The sequence below is a fragment of the Prorops nasuta genome, unplaced genomic scaffold (assembly GCF_024137725.1).
Source record: "Prorops nasuta isolate Cenicafe-Biocafe unplaced genomic scaffold, Cenicafe_Pnas_1.2 PNAS00008, whole genome shotgun sequence".
NCBI classification, from domain to species: domain Eukaryota; kingdom Metazoa; phylum Arthropoda; class Insecta; order Hymenoptera; family Bethylidae; genus Prorops; species Prorops nasuta.
Window position 1 is genome coordinate 7,360,878 of NW_027116805.1, and position 21,409 is coordinate 7,382,286.

General features: G+C 38.8%; 5 protein-coding genes across 7 annotated transcripts in view; 2 read left to right on the plus strand and 3 right to left on the minus strand.

Annotated features, from left to right (window-relative positions):
• Positions 1–9,814, plus strand: part of LOC136775974 (uncharacterized) — a 29,495-nt gene extending 19,681 nt beyond the window's left edge. Inside the window, exons 2-4 of one of the 3 annotated variants that reach the window (XM_066731212.1) lie at positions 5,789–6,025; positions 6,083–7,346; positions 7,706–9,814. In XM_066731212.1, the coding sequence (XP_066587309.1) occupies positions 5,789–6,025; positions 6,083–7,042 (1,197 nt within the window). In that variant the 3' untranslated portion in view covers positions 7,043–7,346; positions 7,706–9,814. Of the gene's footprint in view, positions 1–4,488; positions 4,695–5,788; positions 7,347–7,705 lie in introns of those variants that run through there. The other 2 variants (XM_066731211.1, XM_066731210.1) reach the window with 2 other exon arrangements.
• Positions 9,815–11,355: 1,541 nt separating this feature from the next.
• On the minus strand, positions 11,356–14,522 carry LOC136775973 (fatty acyl-CoA reductase wat-like). Its single transcript, XM_066731209.1, has 5 exons — positions 14,100–14,522; positions 12,864–13,383; positions 12,128–12,317; positions 11,803–12,048; positions 11,356–11,734 (listed from the first exon to the last, which is right to left on the minus strand). Exons 1-5 carry the CDS (start codon positions 14,364–14,366, stop codon positions 11,383–11,385), a joined length of 1,575 nt encoding a protein of 524 aa, XP_066587306.1. The 5' UTR covers positions 14,367–14,522; the 3' UTR covers positions 11,356–11,382.
• Positions 14,523–14,705: 183 nt separating this feature from the next.
• On the minus strand, positions 14,706–17,941 carry LOC136775972 (zinc finger protein 93-like). Its single transcript, XM_066731207.1, has 5 exons — positions 17,655–17,941; positions 17,031–17,592; positions 15,995–16,950; positions 15,695–15,920; positions 14,706–15,622 (listed from the first exon to the last, which is right to left on the minus strand). The coding sequence occupies exons 1-5, from the start codon at positions 17,747–17,749 to the stop codon at positions 14,846–14,848; spliced, it is 2,616 nt and encodes an 871-aa protein (XP_066587304.1). The 5' UTR covers positions 17,750–17,941; the 3' UTR covers positions 14,706–14,845.
• Positions 17,942–17,987: 46 nt separating this feature from the next.
• Ist1 (IST1-like protein) lies at positions 17,988–19,778 on the plus strand. The gene is made up of 5 exons (XM_066731213.1): positions 17,988–18,394; positions 18,485–18,923; positions 18,990–19,133; positions 19,217–19,273; positions 19,361–19,778. The coding sequence occupies exons 1-5, from the start codon at positions 18,126–18,128 to the stop codon at positions 19,538–19,540; spliced, it is 1,089 nt and encodes a 362-aa protein (XP_066587310.1). The 5' UTR covers positions 17,988–18,125; the 3' UTR covers positions 19,541–19,778.
• Positions 19,779–19,829: 51 nt separating this feature from the next.
• On the minus strand, positions 19,830–21,336 carry Obp59a (Odorant-binding protein 59a). Its single transcript, XM_066731214.1, has 6 exons — positions 20,950–21,336; positions 20,657–20,886; positions 20,398–20,596; positions 20,287–20,322; positions 20,027–20,221; positions 19,830–19,967 (listed from the first exon to the last, which is right to left on the minus strand). Exons 1-6 carry the CDS (start codon positions 21,010–21,012, stop codon positions 19,944–19,946), a joined length of 747 nt encoding a protein of 248 aa, XP_066587311.1. The 5' UTR covers positions 21,013–21,336; the 3' UTR covers positions 19,830–19,943.
• Between the last annotated feature and the right edge of the window lie 73 nt (positions 21,337–21,409).

Here is a 21,409-nt window from a genome sequence, read left to right on the forward strand (position 1 = left end):
ATGGGAAGGAAGCCTGTAGATGCGCGAGGGGCTAAAATGGGGGGCCATATGGCAGACAACGAAGAGGGCACCCCTTGTGGGAGCTGACGCTACTCCTCCCCCATTTTTTCCACGACCCAGTCTTTTTTTTAATTCAGCCTCTTCCTGCTCACACGTGCACCGCACACATACGGATATCCACTTTATTATCTTTCGCGCACACCCCATTTTTATATCTCATTCTCAAGGTCGGACAAAGAAGTTGTTTATTTTTAGCTCAATTTTTGAGAAATTCAGAATTTCAATGTTACGTTGTTCCCGAAACCCTCTGTATCACTTTTATAGTAAAAATTTTGAAACATAGGAAAAGATACTTAAATGTTATAAATTTTTTGGATAAAATCCAGTTTTTTCAGACAATTTGTGTTCAAAGTAAAAGTGGTGATTAATTAGAATTATTGTAGAGGATGAGGTCGAAGGAAGCTAATGAGAGTAGGAAACACGAGTGGGCGCCAGTTTTACGAGGCGAATGCAAGAAGATGACCGGTGCAGGTGGCACCTGCTTTCGCACACGCGACTTGGACTTGCAATTCCGGCCGTCCCAACTTGCAAGGTGTCCCAAACTCATCCACATTTGCCAAACTTCCTTCCCTGAAGCACCTTTTTATTTTAAGAAGAAAAAAAGCTATTTTCAAATCATCTTAACTTTAAAAGCATCTTTTCAATTGAATTGTGCAATTTTCAATACAGTAATATATAATAATAAAAATTGCAAAAAAAATTAATTTCATATTAAGAGGTATTAGGATTATAAAGAAAGTATCTTTCACGAACTTTCTTAAAATTTGTATTTGTGTATTATCCCTCGGAGTGTTAAGGAACAAAAATCTCCCTTTATTTTATTCCCTCCCCTCTGGCAGCTTTGGGGTGGACCCCTCTCGCAGATGCCGTTCGCCCCTGTAGATTGTATCACAGTGGTTCTCATTCGACCAATGGGAGCCACGTGCCGATTAGTCATCGTTCGACTGTAGCCCCGAGTAGGAATCAAAATGATGGGATCCGTGAGGGTAAATGAGAGTTCCTGGCTAGGGAAGCGACCCCTACAGCTTTTCAGACTCTCCTTTATTCATCCCCTTATATATATATATATATATATATATATATATCCCCAACTCTCTTTACTTCCACTGTTATCCATATCAAATAGTGTACCCACTGTACTCGTATAATTATATCTTAAACGAAACCTTTCTTATTTTGACCTATAAAATATTTATAGTCATCAAAAAATCATTGTGTGACCATCGATTAAACACAACCAGTTTAAATAGCACAATTTTATAATAAAACTAGGTGTACGATTGGGGTAATCTTGACGTATTGTATAAAAAACCGTCTAGCTTCGTATGCATAGCAGCGTGCAAACTCATTATTCCCACCTTCAAGACGCTTGACCACGTGACCGGGGCAAAAGTCAGCTGGCTGCAGCATGAAAATCATTGCCACCGATACGAGTTGAAAAATAAAATTAACAAAATTGAAAAGCACGCCGAGAAGCTCGAGTGGATAGAGTAAAACGTCTTGGAAAAAAGAAATAGTGAGAGATTTTTCATAACCATATTTCCATATTTAGTAATTTTATAGATAGACAGAGAGCATTAGGAAACTACCGTTGTTGTATCGGTTAGATTAGAAAAGATTCGAAATTCGAGACTTTCTTCGATTGAAAAATGAAAGAAGTCGAAGAGTCGTTGTGGTTGAGGTCTGACGATCTTCGACCGTCGGTCCTTGAAGAACAGACAATCTTATCCACTGACGAGATACCGCTAATCTGCCGCGGACTTTATACTGTGAAATCGCCAGAGGCCAGCTTCCAGGATCGTCACGAAGTCTGTGCCGTTACGGTGCGAAACTTACAAGCCTAAAATCAACAACCCCCAAAAAGCCTCTGCAATATCGTACGGAAAGTTTCTTAGAAAGCTTCGAGCTGGAGAGAGAAAAAAACGTGAAACGTTCGTTTCTAGGTTACAGCACGTCATACATACCTCATGATATATTTCATATGTATAAAAGAGCAATATTTCGTTAAACCCGTAACTAAGCTTATTTCGGTCTTTTCCGGCATAGCGAAAATTTGGCCTTTCATAATTTATCCACAGCGCGATGCAGGAGTTTATTTCGAGTTCGAAATTATTGATTCGTTCGTCGCAACGATTGCGTTGCGCGTATAGTTGGTTGAGCTTGGCGATTTCGCCAGCAAGCGGCGCCACCGTCGTCGAATCCCCTTTCGAAAATAACACGCGGTGCTGACGTCAGCGCCGGCATCCAGCCGCCATCAGCATCGTTCGCCAGCGACCAATAGAACGCGCTCCGACCGTTTTATTCATTTAGCCAACGCTGAAATCCTTGTATACATAAATATACTGCTAGCCTCTAACTCCAACACGACAAAACTTCGTTTCTATCGAGCTCTGCGCTAATCGTTCGATAAATTTCTAAAAAATTCTCCAAAGCTCGACAAATTTTTCTCTTAATATGAATCGTTTTTTTTTTTTGCAGAAATACGTTCGATATTTTGAGTAGATACTTTGTCGACTCGAGAGTGGAATAAGCTGGCTACGCTGGTGTTGAAGCGAGGCCTGCGATTGTGTGGGGCTGATAGCGTACATAACCTCATACATAGCGGCCGACACGGCAGTTTTATCTACGGAGACCTCCGAGTGGCCCGACTAGCCTTCGGCTATGTTCGTGAGGTTGTTAGATAGCTCGTGTGGCAAACATTACCTCATCGTCGCGTATAGCCGGATCCACCGCGAACCTTCGCTACTTCTCGATCGTCTACCACTGGAACTCAGCCATACAAAATAATTACGCTTCCTCTTTCCATCTATCGATCTCTAACCCCTGTCAAGCTATTTTTCTAACCTCAAAAATTTCGTTATCGTCCAACAAAATATTTCTCCACCTTTAATCGTCAATAATTTCAAACTATAAAAAAATGTAAAAAGAATATTTTGTCCTCGAATAAAAGTCTTTTTCGACTTTTTTGCATTTCAGAACCTATAATTTCGCTTTGATGATCGTTCGTTCTTTATTCGTCACACAGTGTGAATCTGTATACAAAAATTTCAAGGCAACGGAATCGCGACTGACTCATGATTTGCCTGAAAGCTGCAACGAATATTCATCCCTGTACAAGTGATAAAAGGGAGAACTTGGGGGGGGGGGTGGAAAATTATCAGCTGAAAATTCTGCTTAGAGTTACGAGAAACATTTCTTCTGACGAGATAAGCGTTTGTTACGTTTTCCACTGGATTTCCTCGAATCGGTCGAACAGGGATGAGCAGCTGAGGCTTCTCGGCTTTGATTTATGGCAACTTAAGTGCATTTTGTGCACCGCACTGCTAGCTCGTTGCACTGAATTCAACAAGTGCTCGTCCACGTTTTCCTATTATCACTCGCGAGAAGGACTTACGATTATCGCCGCGCAAGCAACTTCAGCTCACTGCTATACCAACCGTTGTTCTCAACTTCTACTTTCGTGCAAACAAATGAAATCAGAATTTTCTTTTACATTGTTAGGCTTAATATTGTTATTTGATTGTTTAAAAATCTTCCGAGATTTCAATTATTAGAGACTCAAATTTTCTTATTAAATTTCTAAAAATTTCTATCATTTAGATTTTTCTTTTTCTCTCGACTACCAATCGCAATTGGCGCGTGGAGAAGAAGAGCGCGGATGATGAGAAAAAATGGCGTTTTCTCTTGGATGGAAGGCGAAACTGAGTTGCAGATACGGCCGTCATTGTTTTCCCCGATGATTCCGCGAATCGAGCTCCGGGACTGGTCGACCCTGTTGGAAAGAGAGCCTTCGTCGTGAACAACTCGTGTCCCAAGTAGGACGCACTGCGAATGTTCTATGCTGGAAAATTGTTTACTTTTTACCTCTTATTTCTTGAAAAATAAACATTATCGACAAGAAGTAGATATTTCAAAAACACTGCAGCCTTAATTACCTAATAAAATAAATATAAGCAATATAACGGTTAGAAGTTCCTTGCAAAAATTACAAAACTGCTCAATCCTAATGATTATACAAGAATTAATTTCAGTGAATTATTATAAGCATATTTGGTTGCAACAAAGATATTCTTGTTAATTGGATTTTCGTTGGTACAGAAGTATCAAGACAAATAGGTTAGGATGGTTTTAGCTTTTATCTGGATGGGTCACGGTATGCACGATTAGCAGTGACGCTGATGGCTTTTTTCGTGAAATTAAACGTCATTGGCAGGCCACGTGGATTGGTTGGGTAGAGCGGAATAGCTGAGCGTGAAACGTGTAAGTGTCGCCATCTGTCGGTTGACGCGGCAAGTTCCACGAGCACAGAGGCTGTCATTCTAGAAACTGTAGTTAACGAGGCCCCCACCAGGGCCCCGAGAGAAAGAAATCGCGAGGAAAGGAGGGATGATTATTTGCTTACTTTCACTCGAAGGGAAGTCCGGGAAAGAAGCAACAACGAAGTTTCCTGTCAGAGCAGGAATCACCCGACATGAAAGCAGCAGCGAACCGTGCGACAATCCACAAGATCGCCAGAAATCTTCTGGCTCTCTTTGTTCGAGAATGTTTTCAAACAAGCTCGCTGCTGGGAGAGCATCGAAATTTCAAGGGAATTGACGCTTTGGTAAACGATAGTTCTGCATGGAGCCAGAAATGTGGGTATCAAATGATTCAAATTACGTTTGAAAATCGTACGTTGGATGATCCGCTTGTTTCAAAATACAGGATCGATTAGCTTAATAATGACAGTGCTCGTTAGCGGTCATTTACCATGGCAATTATGCTAATCTATCTTTGAAGTTACGTCACACGTGCCTATGCTTTTCTGCCGCTATCTTTTCGATCTCGTTACGTTTCTATTCTGGGATGAGGAAACATCGTTGACCCCAACGCTTCACCACCTGTTATACGAAGCCACACCTCGCGTTTCCATAAATCTCCTCGAAGCGAGACACAGTTTTGAGGTTAGGAACATCGCGTAGTAGAGAGATGTGGTAATTTTTGGAGAAAAGCAGTATTGGTAAATACTGTAGCATGCTAGGGTGGTAAAATAAGGATGAAAAAAGAGAAAAGTTTCACAAAAGGCCCGCATGTCTGGTGATTGAAGCCGTGAGTAACAATATTCCATTGGCTTCTCTCCTCCTCGGCCAATCCATCTCGTCGATGACTTCCAGCCTGGTAGGGGCTGTGTTGACGTCATTCTCTACGTTCCGTCAGCGATCCGACCCTCTGAGTCATATTGCCGTCTCCGTCTACGCTCGACTCGTAACTCTCTTTTAATTATTCGCCATTTTTATTCATCCGGTACCTCGAAAACTCTCGGCGAATTATCTTTGTTCCAATTTTCTTCAAAAGCGCTATATGCTAATATCTTTTGCGCTGTCTCCCTAGTTCCTTCGCTCTTTACATATTTAGGAAACTTTCGCTTTCGTCTGGCTTTCCGATAAACGAAAGCCGGCCTTTGCAGAACCCTTGAACCGCTTCGATATGTTATGTACATACATCAAACCCTGGCTTTGCAGTCGTTAGCCGTTTCCAATATACGAGATAGACCAGCTTTAGAACATAGACCTTTATGAATTTGTAACGTCGATTAATGGAGATCTATGCGATAAGTTGTAATCATTTGCTATTGGATAGTGAATGTTTTAGTAAATCGCAATAAGACTTGAAGAATATTTATAAATTTTTTTAATCTTTAATAAAATAATAAAGAGTTTGATTTTAATTTTGTTTTTTTCTTCTTCAGAGTTGTGCAATGATGGGTCTGCAGGCCACGGCAGGAAAACGTAAACTGGAGGGAGGTGTGGGCTGCATGGAGTTCGACATGGAAATGGGCGAGAGCCCGTCGAAGTTGGGACGCGTGGAGGGAAGTTGGTGGGCGATGGAGGATAGCTACACAGCGCCATTGAGCCAAACATCCTCGTACTACGACATGGAAGTCAGTTCAGCCTGTCTACAGGCTAATCCTTGCCAGCCCGCGTCGGCAAATTCGCAGCAACAGCAGCAGCATCAACAACAGCAGCAGCAACAACAACAACAGCAGCAACAGCAGCAGCAACAACAACAACAACAACATCAGCAGCAACAGCAGCAGCAGCATCATACGTCGCAGCAGCAGACGTCAGCTTCATCCTCTTCGCCCACTTCAACGGGGGCGCCGCTGCATCATCATCCTCAACATTATTACCATCACCAACGCTCATCTGGAAGTCCAGTTGGGAACAATGGTGTCTATGCTCAATTGTCGAGGCCGCAGCCCCAGTGGGGAGCCCCTCATCATTACGAGCCACCGACGATACGTCGGGAGGAGAACGGCAAGAGCTACCTGGAGCTCGGCTCTAGCTACCGCGCCAACGAAAGGTGCTGTGAAGGCTCAAGGTCGAGCTGGTGCAGACGCGGAAGGGCCTGCTACAGGCAGAGAAGACTCGCCGTCCTCAACATCTCCATGTGCAAGCTTGCCCGGTACCGTCAATTCCCCGACCCGAGCCTCCACAGATCGGTGCTGATTTGTAATACCCTGAGGCACCTCGAGCGCGAAATGGAGCGTGACAGGAGTCCACCTCCCATGGAACCTGTTATTCCGGCACCGATGGCCCAGTTGCAGTCGCCCGAACAGGGCAGGCTAACGCCCTTCCCGATGCCACCCACCTCGTCCAGCGAGACGGATGTTGACTCTGGGATCGGAGACAGCGACGACAGTCGCTCCATTAACTGGGGCTCCGTGCTATCCCTGTCTAGCCAGTCTCCGCTGGACCCTCTCAATAACAACGAACTCCTCGACGTTGACATTGGCCCGGACCTAGACTTGGACTTTATGCCTGGCTGGAAGCTCACCCCTCTGTCGGCGGACGACATTCTCAGGAGTACGAATAGCCAGGAGCAACAGCAACACCATCATCAGCAGCAGCAACACTCTACGTCCGGAAGCTGTGCAAGCAGCAACGCCAGTAACGGCTCCGCTAGCAGTACGCACGAGTCGCTCATGTGTGTGGGCTCATAGCCCCCAATTCTGACGTCGTTGAGCCATCTCATCGATTTCTACCCGCTGACACCACAAGGCAAATAGTGTGCGCGGCCCCCTCAAGACTTGCGAGAGGCACCCTCATGGTTGCCACTCCGACTCAGACCAATACGTGGCTCCCGCAATTGCTTTTCGTCCTTTGTTTGATTTTCTTCGATGCTCGGTCTGCTCCTCATCTTTCGCTTCTTCGTCTTCTTCATCTCTGTTCGTCTGCGAACATCGCTGCTGTCTTTCCACGCGAAGCGATCGGAACACACTGATACCTGCTTCTTCCGTGGATGAGGTGATTACTTTGGATTGTCTATGGCAACTCGAATTTTATTCGCTCCTGTTAACCATTACCGCTCTCATTCAAATGTTTTTACCAGTATATCTTAGAAATTTTTCACTTGTGTATGTGTGCAATTTTAACATTTAAATATTGTCTTTTTACAAAGTGGGAAACTTGACTTGTTTTAAGAGATTCTACATTATTTTTTATTTATAGTTTATTTTACATATAACTTAAATAAGTAAAGATTATACAAGAATATTGAGCGTGATGGGTAAGCAGTGAGTTTAATAGTTTCGATAAAAATATTGACAGCTATATGATGCCTCATTTTTAAGTACAATTGATTAAAGGGTATTTTGTTGTTCCAGCTTGCACCTGTGAAAATAACGACGGAGAGAAACAAGTCTTTTTGGGAAAAAATCTAGAGAGAGAGAGAGAGAGAGAGAGATGAGAGAATGAGTAAGCGAGGAAGAGGAAAAGAGTGCGTGGGGAAGATAGAACAAAGTCGAAAAGGTTGGGAGAGCTTTCAACGTCCAAGCCCCCGGGCCGGCGATGCGGTAGACGAAAAATTCAGGATTCTCATCAGACCTCGACGACGTTCTCGGCGAGATAAAACCGTGAGAGTCCTCTCCATTAGTCGCAAGCGATCGCGCGGTATCGCTCGCCTAGTCGGCCGGCGTTGAGAACTCTCGGCGAGTCCCGAGAAAAACCGGGAAATCGCGGCAATGCCCGCTATGAAACACGGACAGACACCCGGTGATATTTCGTCACCGTGGCCTACATTACACGTAACACGCACGATGCACAGGCACTCGTCGATTTGGTGCTAGGACGGCTATGGAGCTGCTGTATTCACACATCTTACGTGGGCTTGCCACCTGTCGGAGGCTTGAGACACGTCCTTACGCTGTGAACAGGCCACGACGGACTCCGACACATTTCCAGGATATCCAGGAACCACCTCACTTACTACCACGAATATCCCTCGCAAATTTAATGCCTTATTTGGCTTCGGTCTGGGTCTGTGGTATCCGGTGAGGTCATTTTTGGACTGGAAGTGGACTGGATAGCATTAAAACTTCGTGGTCTGGATCACGACGCTAACAAATGTACCTGCATTTTAGAGAACCAGGATGTATCGCTGCCTTCTTAAGGTCGCTTGGGGTCCACCGTGCGCCACTGATCTCTCGTAATGTACAATATAACGTAACGAAGGTGGTCCCCGTGACGAGGAATACTCGATATAGAAGGTAGCTAAAAACATCCTGTTATAGATGCCTCTCGACAGACATGGCGACCTGCCCGGTTCTTTCTTCAACGTCCACGAAACTCCCGCCAATGGGCGCTATACTTAATAGAATCTAAACGACTAAAGAAACTCTAATGGCATACAAGGTTATTTATCGACTTGACTGATTACTTAATGAAATTTTCAACCGCTACACACACACCGTACCCATTCGGTTCTTCCGAATACATCTCACGTACACATACCAATACACGGAGAAACATGCTCAGACAAACACTAAGGATAATGGAACACGCCTACGCACAGACGCAAGCAACACACACACACACAAACATTCACTAGGTACTTGTTGTAAATAGAATCGTTACGCGCTAAGGGAATATTTATTAAAAAAATGCAACAGGCCCTCCTCGGTTTCCCAATTTTGCATCATATCGACTTTTAATTAAAACCACCTGTCTCTTATCGTTGTAGTTTTTGAGCGACGATTAGCCATTTTGTTTTTCTCCTGAGACCATCAGTTTTTTATACGAAATGACGAGCAATATTACTTTTAGCGTTGATGAGAAAATGTCTGCGGTAGGAAAAAACAGTGGGAACGTACAAAGCAAAATAAAAATGTAAGCGTTCGTACAGCGTTTGTCGAGGATGATGCATGTTGACGCGTGCTGGATGAGGAAGTCGCCATTTTCTTCCATCCCAGACTCTGCGGCGAGCGAGATGACCGCTAAAGAAAGAGTACAACTAACGAAAGAAAGGGCTCGTTTCTTCAAGGATTGCGCCAGTGCTCAACATTATCTCGTAATAGAGAATTATAATATATATAATTTAGCGCAGGCGTAACATCTGGCACGTTGATCCACCTTGGAAAGGTTTCATTTCGGCTAAATTGAATGGGAAAATGAGAAAATGTACCTTGCAATACTCAGCCGCGAAATAATGTCATTGCGTCGAGCTGGACCAATCGCGTTGCTCCACGAGCTTCCCGATTGACTCAAAACTCGTTCCATTGATTGCCATTAAGCAAAAAGTCCCCGCGTTTCGGGCCCAAAAAATCAATCCACTTAAATTATTGAAAGTTTCGTAACTCACGTCTGATGCATTCAGCACGCGCGTGAGAATGGGGCAGTGTGTCCTTTGAGGTTATGTATAAGATGTATTGAGAGCGAAAGAGTGGGAGAGAGAGTGTGTGAGAGAGAAAGATTATGCAATGTCCGGATAACGCGCGTACTATATGGTGTGTAACGACACTTTGTTGATTATGATTAAAAAGATAAGGGAACTTTGTACATAGTATAAATAGAGCGCACGCGAGACAAGCGATATGTGTAAGCGAATAAAGAAAATATATAGGTATAATGTGAAAAATATGCATATAAGATATTATATATTATATATATATATATTATATATATATAAACAAGAAGTATATATATATAAGATTATTATATATTTACCTTGATAAGTGATAAAAGGTAGTTGCGAGGACTCGCGCGCTTCCGGCCAGTTTTTACGTAGGATCATGTAATGCCCGTCGGCCATTTTTTAGCGATTCGTTCGATCAGTGTACCACGAAGAAACGCTGCTGGCAGCTTCGAAACGCGGTCATGAGAGCTCTCTTGTTATTGTTGTTGTTGTTATTGCTCTTCGTCATTGTTTTCCGGATTGTTCTTCCAGAATCCACGACCATTTCTTTCTGCAGCTTTTCTGCGAGAGTGTCAGAGATCCGCGATAGAGTTGCAAAAGCGTTTCTATCGTGTGGCAGCTTCCCTCCGAGGACAGAGTCGTTTCACATTAAGTTCCTATTTATACGTGACAATTTGCTTCAATGTTCGCCAAAATGGCGGACCTTCCGGATATCATTTGGACAAAACGCATAACTTGACGTAACAAAACGAAGGGTAAACGTGTAAGAAAAGAAGATCGAACGAAGAGCTTGTTAGGAAGATTCAAAATTTAGAGAAAGGGCGTAGGCAGTAAGAAAGATGGCGGAAGGAGTGAGTCCTGGCGACACTGCGAGCCTAGGGCAGGAAAGACACGCAACATTGTAAATTGTAAATAGTAGGATAATGACGGTTACAGAAAGACAGAGTTAATTAATTCTCAGAGATGAGAGAGGGTGGCATCGAAACGTCCCAGGACGCGCGACAAATCGAACCAGCCCGCTACTTCCGGCTTAGATACTCTATTGGTGAATGTCTCGAACAGGCTCTAATCTGGCCTCTGTCTCTCGGCTGGTTCGAAAATCGCGCGTCCATGACGACATCTTAATAGGGCTAGAGCAAATTCTCAGATGCACAAATGTGTCTCCGGCCGATCACTCTTGCTCACCGAATCGCGGCCAATCGGGTTCTATCACGCAATAATCAATTATACAAAAAATATCAAAATCATTAAATTTTGTCAAGCTCGCACGCTACTGGTATTTCATATATATCTCAGAAATCGCAATTACTCTAGTCTCTAGCAAATTCGCGAGTGCGTGAGTCACCAGTGGTCGGCGCTGTTCTTTCTTATTCTCATTACATTATTACATTATTTTACCGAAATACTAGATGAAAATAAAGAAATCAGAGAAAGCCGTCAGGAACAGACAGTGAAAAACGATTAAAAGTGACAGAACAGAAAATAAACCGCCACACACGATATGGTCAACATCAAGAACTATCAAAACACAATAAAGAGTATTATTCTATATATAACAATGTTTTTTTCACTTTTCTAACCTTTCCCTAACCCGAATATTGGTCAGTAACCGGCAAAAGTTGTTTCTAATTACTAGACGAGTTTATTTTACTAAAAGCCAAATACGTAGCTTAATATTCTATACATGTAATATACAACAACGGCCCAAAACACAGTAACCAGCGTGTGATGAAGGACGTAAAGCTTGAAGTGTCGTTTTCTACCGGCAGGTATAGTATCCTGCGATTCATTCATCAGGTACAAACGGATTCCAGACCAATAACGATCCATATAATCAGCCCAGTCGAAGATCCTCATGTCGCAAAAGAACAATGCTCGATCTGCTTCGTTCATTCTATCTACAACTTTCAGCATTTGCGTAATGTAAATACGCCAATTACCATTGGCAAAGTAGAACAATTTATCTAAGTGTTTCTGTACTCTAAAGAGAATCGGCAAAAACCTAAAAACAAAGACGATTAAACATAATCTGACTCTATGGTGCTCGTTTAACCTATAAAAATAACTTACATGGGTTTTTTTCCTTGAACCATAATAAACAGATCTGCCAAAAAGGCTGGTATGCAATGAAAAAAGAAGTGGAAGAAGTAAAAACCAACCAGGGTCTTTGGCAGTACCCCCCAAAGAATCCAGACATTCTTTATCGAAGGATTTCTTATTCTATCTTCGTATGTTAAATGTTCCATTTCTTCAATCGTTATTGGATTTGTTGTGCTGCTTCCGTAATTGTAGTATTGTGTTTTCTTTTCATCTGTCCTACAATCAAAATGCAAATATTCCCAACTCGCTCAATTGTTCAAGATGACTGCTAGTAATCTAAAGAAATCCAACGTACTTGTTGGTGACCGCATCCCATATGGATGCTAAGAGGGCGTTAGTGGCCATGTCTGCCGGGCACATATCCAAGGGATATCTATGGAGAAAACAAGCGTGAATTATCCCCAGACAAGTTGCCATAAAGCTCAACGCGGGACCATTTTTGTTTCCTGACCACATGGCGATTGGTTCCTTATAAGTTGCCAAGACTGTAAACAAAATGACCTTTATTCGTAGTCAAAGCTTATAATGATTCGCAGTGATCGAAGTCTACACCAACATGCATCACATATACATATTATTTATTAAGCTCACGCGTCAATATTACGTTAACAAATCATAAGCTCTGACTTATCATCAAATAAAGAGATTATGTCGGTCAAAAGCCACCTGCTCCATAATTAAAGCAAAGACAATAATAAAATTGTTAACCAAGAACGTTCCGATTAGTCATTAGCACTAATTATGGGCTTATCAATTATGAATCGCGATCATTTATAAACCGCGATCAAACGTACTTGGATTCAACAGTCCAAGGACATTTTTTGGTCAAGGACCTAAGTGTCCAGCATGAATTTTCTAATGTAGCATAACTATTGTTAAAAAAGCTTCCAGAACGTTTCAACTTGTCAAATTTAGAGGTTTGGGAATGCTTTAAAAATGTTTCCAATACTTTTGGTGGCCCACCAATGACGATGCAAGTTAAATAGGATTCGATTGGTAATAACGAGAGAAGAATGGACGGGATTGATTACCGATAGTTGGTCGATATATGGCACAAGGGAAATTGACTCTTCTGCCATAATCGTAAACGACGCCCTCTGCAGTGGCTTTGGTGAAGGTGTAAGTATTCGGCCATGGTTCAATGGCAGCTGCGATGGCTTCATTGCTAAGGCCACTGGCATTCTCCTTGTCAGCCTGCAGCATATCTTGGACCATTTTTAGATCTGCCGGGGGTCTATAATACTGCTCTTCGATATTCTTCATGTAACAGTGCGAATATCCAGTGGACACGTACAGGAAGCCTTTCAGATGTTCGCATTCGCAGGCCAAGTCCAGCATCTCCTTTGTTCCCAGAACGTTGATTGCCAACGCCCGCGAGATCTGCTCGTCGAACTGCACATTGGCAGCGTTGTGTATGATGAGGTTGACTTCTGAGGCCAGCCGTTTCCTGTCTTCTGCAGACAAACCAATCCCAGGCAACATCAAATCTCCTTTCACTGGCTCGATCTTCTCCATGAAGTTTGGATACGTCTTGTGCAATTTTTCGAATATCTGCCAACAGAAAGAAATTGTGACAATCGTAAAACCTCTCCTGTTCCATTTACTTTGAAATCTCTTATTAGTAAACTTATTGGTTTTCTAAAATACTGTTTTGGTTTAATTATAAGTCTATTGTAGTTTATCATCGAATAATCAATTGTTTTTTTACGCAATTGCCTTTAACGCGAAAAACTATGAAATGTCAGAAATCGTTAATTCTCTATTTATACACTGGATCTTCTTGAGCACAAGTGGAAATATTGAGCCACAAAACAGAAATGTTTGGGTTCATTTCAGAACTTTCATTAGATTTTGCAATTATTGTAAAATAGTAGAATTAAGGTAAGATTTTTGGGCCCAGTATTCAAAGAATATAAAATCAAAGGGTCAATTAAATGCTGTACGGACGCTTTTCTGGGTCTCTGTATACTAATGTAACGTCAATATTTATGAAATGATTAAAATCGCTTGAATTTTTTGTTGTATAATTACAACTCATTAGGATAGTTCGTTTTAACTTTTTTGTCTACTTTGTCTACTTTATTTATCGCGCAGGAAGTTCGAATAAAGCAGATCTATTGGTAATGTTCCAGAAATATCTGAATAATTTTTCTTAAATTTTAGACCAGTTTATATCGCTCACTAAAAAATGTAAAACTGATTGTTCACAAATTCAATGAATATATTTTTATGATAGAGTTATTTTTGTAGACTTCTACATTACTCACAATATTTGTGAAGTAGTACTTCAACCTGTCCTGAATGGTTTGTTCATCCTTCCTCTGCCTTACAAGCAAGTAGAGCTTTTTTATCTCTGGGCAACTACGTAACAACTTTTCAACCACACATTTTCCGATAAATCCGGTACATCCACTGAGAAATATCGTCTGACCCGCGTAAAACTGCCGGATCTGGCTCTGCTTCAGGTCAATCGTCTTCTCGTTCAATTCAATATCATCGTTCATTCGCTCGTAAATACAGTCTATGGTGGTCATCTTGATTATTGACCTCTAATTTATATTGACACAAAAAAGTTTTTTTTTGTAACAATAAATCACTACAAAATACAGCGTGAGAAAAAAAACAATAGACTAAGCTAAAATCTGACGAATTGCTGGGTGTTGGATATATCTTGCCCTTGTCCAGCTACGTTATCAAAGCTGTACTCTAAAATAGTGGCCGAACGAACTAGATCACTTGCCGTAATATCCTTCTTATACAACGGCCTTTCAATGACCCTTTGCATATGTATACCATAATGTTACGAGCAGCCCGTTGCCATCAGAATAAATAAATTACAAATTTGAATTTGCTGACACACGTTTTGCGTAAGGTGTTAATTATAGATGATTAACAGAATTCCATTACCTACACCAAAGTCAATCTGATTCAAGACTGGCATTCAACCAATTTTTGAAAAATTCGCCTTGAAATATTACCAAAGAAAGCTCGTCGATTAAAATAAATTAATTTATTAAATATCAGGACAAGGTATATTTATAATGTAAGATTGCAGCTGCTCCGAAACTTCGATGTACTCCTGGTCAGTTATCGAGTTCTGTTCATGAAGAGTGATATGTTTGATGAGGTCTCTTTTGGAGCTGAAGACCTCGTCGCATTGTTGACACTGGATGGATTTGATGTCGTGGGTCTTGGTGTGTTTCAACATGTCGTTCTTTTGAGAGAATTTCCTGCCACAAGTTTCACAGGCAAACGGCTTCAAACCAATATGAATTCTCTCATGAACGCTGAGGGCGCCTTTTCGTGTAAAGCTTTTGTTGCAGAAGTGACATTTGTGAGGCTTGATCTTCAAGTGGATCTTGGAATGTTGACTGAGATTGCTTGAACACCTATATTGCATTCCACAAATATTGCAGGTGTAGGGACGTTCCCCAGTGTGGATCCTTTCGTGGATCAACCTGGCCTCCTTGGATATGAAAGAAACTCCACAATATTGGCACATGTGAGGTCTTTCCTTGGAATGTATAGCTTTCTTGTGATACAAAAGGGAACTCTTGCTGGATAATTTCTTCCCACAATCCGTACATTCTATGCACGGTCTCTCTCCAGTATGTTTACGTTCGTGTAATTGGTATACAGATTGGGAAGGGAACACCTTGTTACAAACGTTACATTCCCAAATTTTGTTAGAAGCCGATTTCGTGCTTATACTCTTCCTGATATCGTACTCCGTATGTTTTTTCCTATGCATCTTCAACTCGCTCATCGTATTGCATTTGTACGAGCATACCTGAAGAAAATGTCAGATTGATTTAAATTTATTTAACTAATTTCTTCATCAACCAATTTATTTTCTACTTACACTACAAGTATATAAGCCATCCCCATTGCTGTGTCTCTTCAAATGAGTATTCATGTTACCTCGACGATTAAAACTTATGCCACAAATAGGACAGGAATATTTATTTGTACCATGAGACAACGTATGCTGTCTTAATTGAATTCTTTTGAAAAAAGCTTTACCACATTTTTCGCAAGAGTAAGGTTTGTTACCGCTGTGCTGATTCATATGCTCGCGCAAATGAAATCTGAAATATCAAAGATTAGAACTGAGTGACTTATTGTTACTTATTTAGATTATCATTATAAATTTTTATTTTACCTGGATCTAAAAGACTTTTCACACACATCACAAGAATGTCTCTTTTTCTGGGACTCATCTAGGTGAATTCGTTTATGACCCCTAAGATTATTTGAGTGCTTAAAACTTTTTCCACAAAGATCACAGAGATATGGCTTATCCTTTCTATGAGTTGCTTCATGAACATCTAAACTGGACCATTTTTTATATGATCGATCACAGACATAACATTTAAATAATTGATCACCATTGTGATCATTGGTAATGTGTGTTAATAAATCTTTTCTAGAAGTGAACACATCATTGCAGTGACCACACCTTTTGCTCTGATTTTGATAATTAGCTTCCTCTTTGTCGAAATTTTCATTATTTATATGAGAACTCAACTCTTCAATAGTATGACATATTTGATTTGAGGAATTGTGACAATTTAGTTGGTGCTGTTCAAAACTTTCTTTAGTTTCAAATACTTGCTGGCAAATTTCACAGGTTATCATCAAATGAAATTCTCGTAAGGCGGACACGTTTTTTTCTTGTCCTAGATTTATGTCCACCTCCCCATCACACAATATTTTGTGATTCTCAAATATCTCATGTGTCTTAAAAGTATCTTTACAGTGTACACAGACTATATCAACCCCCTTGTTTCCTTGAAAATCTTCCTGTACTGTTGTAATGATATTCCCAGTACTTGTTTGTTCTTCTCTATATGTGTTAATTAAATTGTTTAAATTTTCTATATTATTGGACTCCAACATAGTCTCTTCTGCAATAATTTGTACTTGCTCCAAATCAGTTCTTGTTTCATTTTCAATGATCTGTGAACTTATTTCAGCAGCACCAACAATTTCCCCTATTTTATCATTGGAAAAAGATGCTGAAACATTCCTTACTGTTTCATCATCCATACATATTTCTTTGTTTAATTCTAAAGAGCATTCCTCAACTAGCCTATGGAATCTGCTATCATACTGTTGCTGTAAAAATAAAAATTATATTTTTCTCTTTTACTGTTTTAACAAAAGATAGTTGAATTTAAATTAAAAATTTTACTTACAGTATTATCTACATTTAAAAATCTTCTTAATTTTAAGTCAGTCCTTAAGCAATTAGCTACTAAAGAATGGGCAATTTCTAATTTATTATAACAATCCATACAAACTTTTTGTGGCATCAAGTCCTCCAAATCAACTATAATAGGCATCAATAAATTTATTTTCTCTTTAAGCCTTAAATCAAGTCCTTTTTCAGAAAAAATATCAGTTCCATCATTCTTAGGCTCTCCGCACAAACGACATAAATTGGCAAATCTTATGGTGATACCATGATCATACTGATCTATTTCAACATTCATATCACAATATGCCAAGCCAACATGGTCATTGCCCTCTACTGGTTCATTTCTTCCATATATACCCATATCATTATTTTTTTCAGGTGATAGTTCTTCTTCAAAGAAAGTAGGTATTGCACTCTGTTCTATTATTACTTCATTTGATTTTTGCACATAATATTGATCTTTGATATGATGGGAGCAAATATAATAGTTCATATGTAGATCTTCGTTGGACTTCATCATTAAGTCTGGTCTGTCACAGTTACGAGCCCAAATCTTTGCACTATATTAAAAGGAAAAACCTATTAATACTAACAATCAAAATAAAAAAAATTTTATACTTACTTATTGTCATTAGGAAAATTAATAAACATGATATGTGAAGAATCTTCATTTTCGGACGAGTATTTACATTTGGTGGAAGCGCATAAAAATTTCATCTTCAAAAATTAATTATATCACTATGCTATCATAAACGTTTTTGAATAGAAAGAAAACAAACTGTTTATTTATATTTGATTTGACAGCTTCCTAACCTATAATTTTCTAGTTAACATTTTTCCAGCTAGAGTCTGCCAGAACTCCTACAAGTTACAATGGCTTTGGCTTCTATTGGCTACTACGCCACTACAGACTGCTACAGACTACTACGCCAACTACAGTCTACACCGTCTACACTCTTACAGTTACATTAGGAGGATCTATTCCAGCCGATGATGCAGAGAGGCAGCAGCAGTTGACAGCTCAGGTAGACGGAAGTACCGCCATTTGAATTTTATTTTTTTCTCGATAATAGGCTATTTGCAAGTTGCAACAATGTTTTCAAGTGGGCCAAATTATACAAAACTAAAAACGCATCTAAGATTGGCGATAAATAGATTAAAGCTGTTAGAAAAGAAGAAGACGGAACTGGCTCAAAAAGCGAGAAAAGAGATTGCAGATTATATCGCTGCTGGAAAAGTTGAAAGAGCAAAAATAAGAGTAGAGCATATAATAAGGGAAGATTACATGGTTGAAGCTATGGAGCTTCTTGAAATGTATTGCGATTTACTACTTGCCCGATTTGGGCTTATTCAACAGATGAAGTTAGTAGTAAATTAGTTAAACTATCTTACTCCCTTACTACTAAACGTTTTTACTATAATCGTTTACGTATTTGATATTTTTCTTTGTAGAAATTTGGATGAAGGTCTAGCAGAGGCTATATCGACTATTATCTGGGCGGCACCCCGTATTCAAACCGATGTGCAAGAGATCAAAATAATTGCAGATATTTTAACAACCAAATATGGAAAACCATATACAGATTTGTGCAGAGAAGAAGGTGTCACAAGTATATCAGAAAAATTAAAACATAAAATGAGCGTACAGTCTCCATCTAAATTACTTGTTGAAAAGTATTTAATAGAAATAGCTAAAAATTATAACATTGAGTATGAACCAGATCCACAAGTAATGGCAGAGGGTCAAGATGCATTGTTAATTGATATAGGAAACAATGGAGGTGAAAGAAATAATTTGGACACTGCTAGTGGTGGTCCACAGCCATTGGGGTTTATTGGTTATCCTCCACCTCCATTATTGCCAAATCCTGGGGAGGGCCTAAATATGATGGTAAATATGCAAAAAAGGTAATTTAAAATAAATTTAAAAATTAATTTTTATTTTTAAACATTATAGAATAACTCTGAGAAAAGTGGTCCATCCATAGGCTTTGTCTCTCCTCCACCTCAATCTTCAAATGGTAAAGACCAAAATACACCTTTTAATCCTGCTGCATTTTCATATAATATTCCATTGGATAATACAAGCTCAAATAAACCTGTAAGTAAATAAAGCATAATACATTTTTTTTCTTTTAATTTGCATACATTTGTTATTTTATTTATTCTACCTACTTTCCACAGGAAGAGGATTTGCCACCTCCATATAGTAGTTCTTTTCCACCTGATTTGAATAAACAGGTTAGATATTTTATTATTAATTTTTTGATTGTAATTATTATAAATTCTATCATTTATAAGAAATGACTTAATTTTTGTTTAATAAAGTCTGATGATCAACCAAAGCCACAGCCAAGATCTAAAATGCCTACGCAGCAAGATTTCCAGATTCCAGATTTGCCAGCAGTACCTTCAGAGAGTGATTTACCTCCTAATCCTGCAGGTGTTGATGATATTGATTTTGATGACTTAATGAAGCGGTTTGAAAATTTGAAAAAAGTCAAATAATTAAGTATGGTCTTCATCCATTAAATAATATATCAAGTATAAAAGTTTTCCCTTAAATTTTAAAACTTTATATAAAAATATTTCTTTCTTTCAATTGCCGTATATGTAGGAACAGCTTTGCTTTCCATATTCTATTTTCTATAAAAATGTAAATATTAAATAGTAGCTTATACAATATTAGATTGTAAATAAAATTATATACAAATTTTAGGTATTGCTTTTGGATCAGAGAATAAATTTAATGGCTTGTCATTTTTAACTAAAATGAAATATACAATTTATATTGCTTGTTGAACTGAAAAACTGTTTTTATTTGTTCAATCAATACATTAATATTTATAATACATTTTTAATAATACTCCTATTGAATGGTAAAATAATATGTCTTTTATACTGCTGGTCATTAACTATTCCAATCATCACATCTCTGTAAAAATTACTTTGTTAAATATTTATCATTTATTTTTTAAAGTATACTTAACTTACATCTCTGCCTTTGTCAGCTAAGCAAGATGCCAATTGTTGAGAAAAATCACATTTATCCATCCGTGTGTTTGAACCAAGATATTGAAAGCATTCTGAAATTGATTGTTCAATGAAGTCTCGTAATTCTGGGTCCTGTATATTTTCTATCATCAATTCTGTCACTGCCTTTTTTTCTGGAAATCCTCTGCGATCTACCTGTATTATAAAACTTATTTACTTTAACTGTTATAATATTTAATAAGAGGTATAATAATACAAACCACATTCAGTTCATTAAAGAAACATTGGAGAATGCACTATGAAATAAAAAGTAAATATTTCGATTAGTAATACTTAAATTAAAGCATTAAAAAGATATAACAAATTAGTACAGTATGATCTTTTTCGCTGTTGTAATTTTCGTTGTTCATTCCCGTATTTCTTAATCTTCCCTGGTTAGAGTTCATATTATAATTCATGCTACGAGAATATCCATTCCTTTGGTATCCAGTTGTATAATTTGATAAATATGATCGACCACCATTCATATTATACGAGGACTGCCCATTTTTGTAATTATTGTTATTAGTGCTAAAACGTTTCATATTTATTTTAAGAAAATATTCACATATGAAAAATAATTATTTATACTTGTAATATTGAGTCCTGGAATTTTGATTATTGTTATATCTGTTATTTTTGAGGAATAATTTTTTATCGAAAGTGCCATCCTCTGATCTTGAAGAATTATCGTCATCATTTTCATCTGTTGAGGAATCATTATCATCCTGATTATGACCCGAAAGACGTTTCTTACAAACGCGTAAGATTTGTTGAAACTGATCGTCGTACTGCTGATTTCCTGAACGACATTTTAATGTCTATAGGAGAAAAAGATTCTTAACAAATATTTTGTATAATAGAACAAAAATAATCGAGCTTACCATCACTTGTTGCTGAAGCAATATTAAAATAGTAAATATTAGCAATGTTTGAAAACTCTTCATCTCTTGATCCGGTTAGCTTAGACGTTTCCTAACGAATAACTAATTCAGCTTAGGAACCAAGCGTCTATATGTACAATAATTAGCAGGATGCTGTCACGTTTTTGATTGAATAATTTGTGAAAGATTGACAGATTAACAATAAAACAGGATACTTTAATCATTTCAATCATTTTTTCCGAGATATGTATAATAGCTCTGCTTCATTATAATTACAAATTTAATTTATTTAATCATTGTTTGCTTTAAAATAATTATATTTAGAGGACTTATGAAATTAGTGCAATTCTCTAATATTATAATCAATTTTATTTAACAATAATACAATAATTTTTATAGAAAGGATATGATTACAATAATATAATAAGTAAATGAAAGTAAGAAGTTTGATTGTGTCACA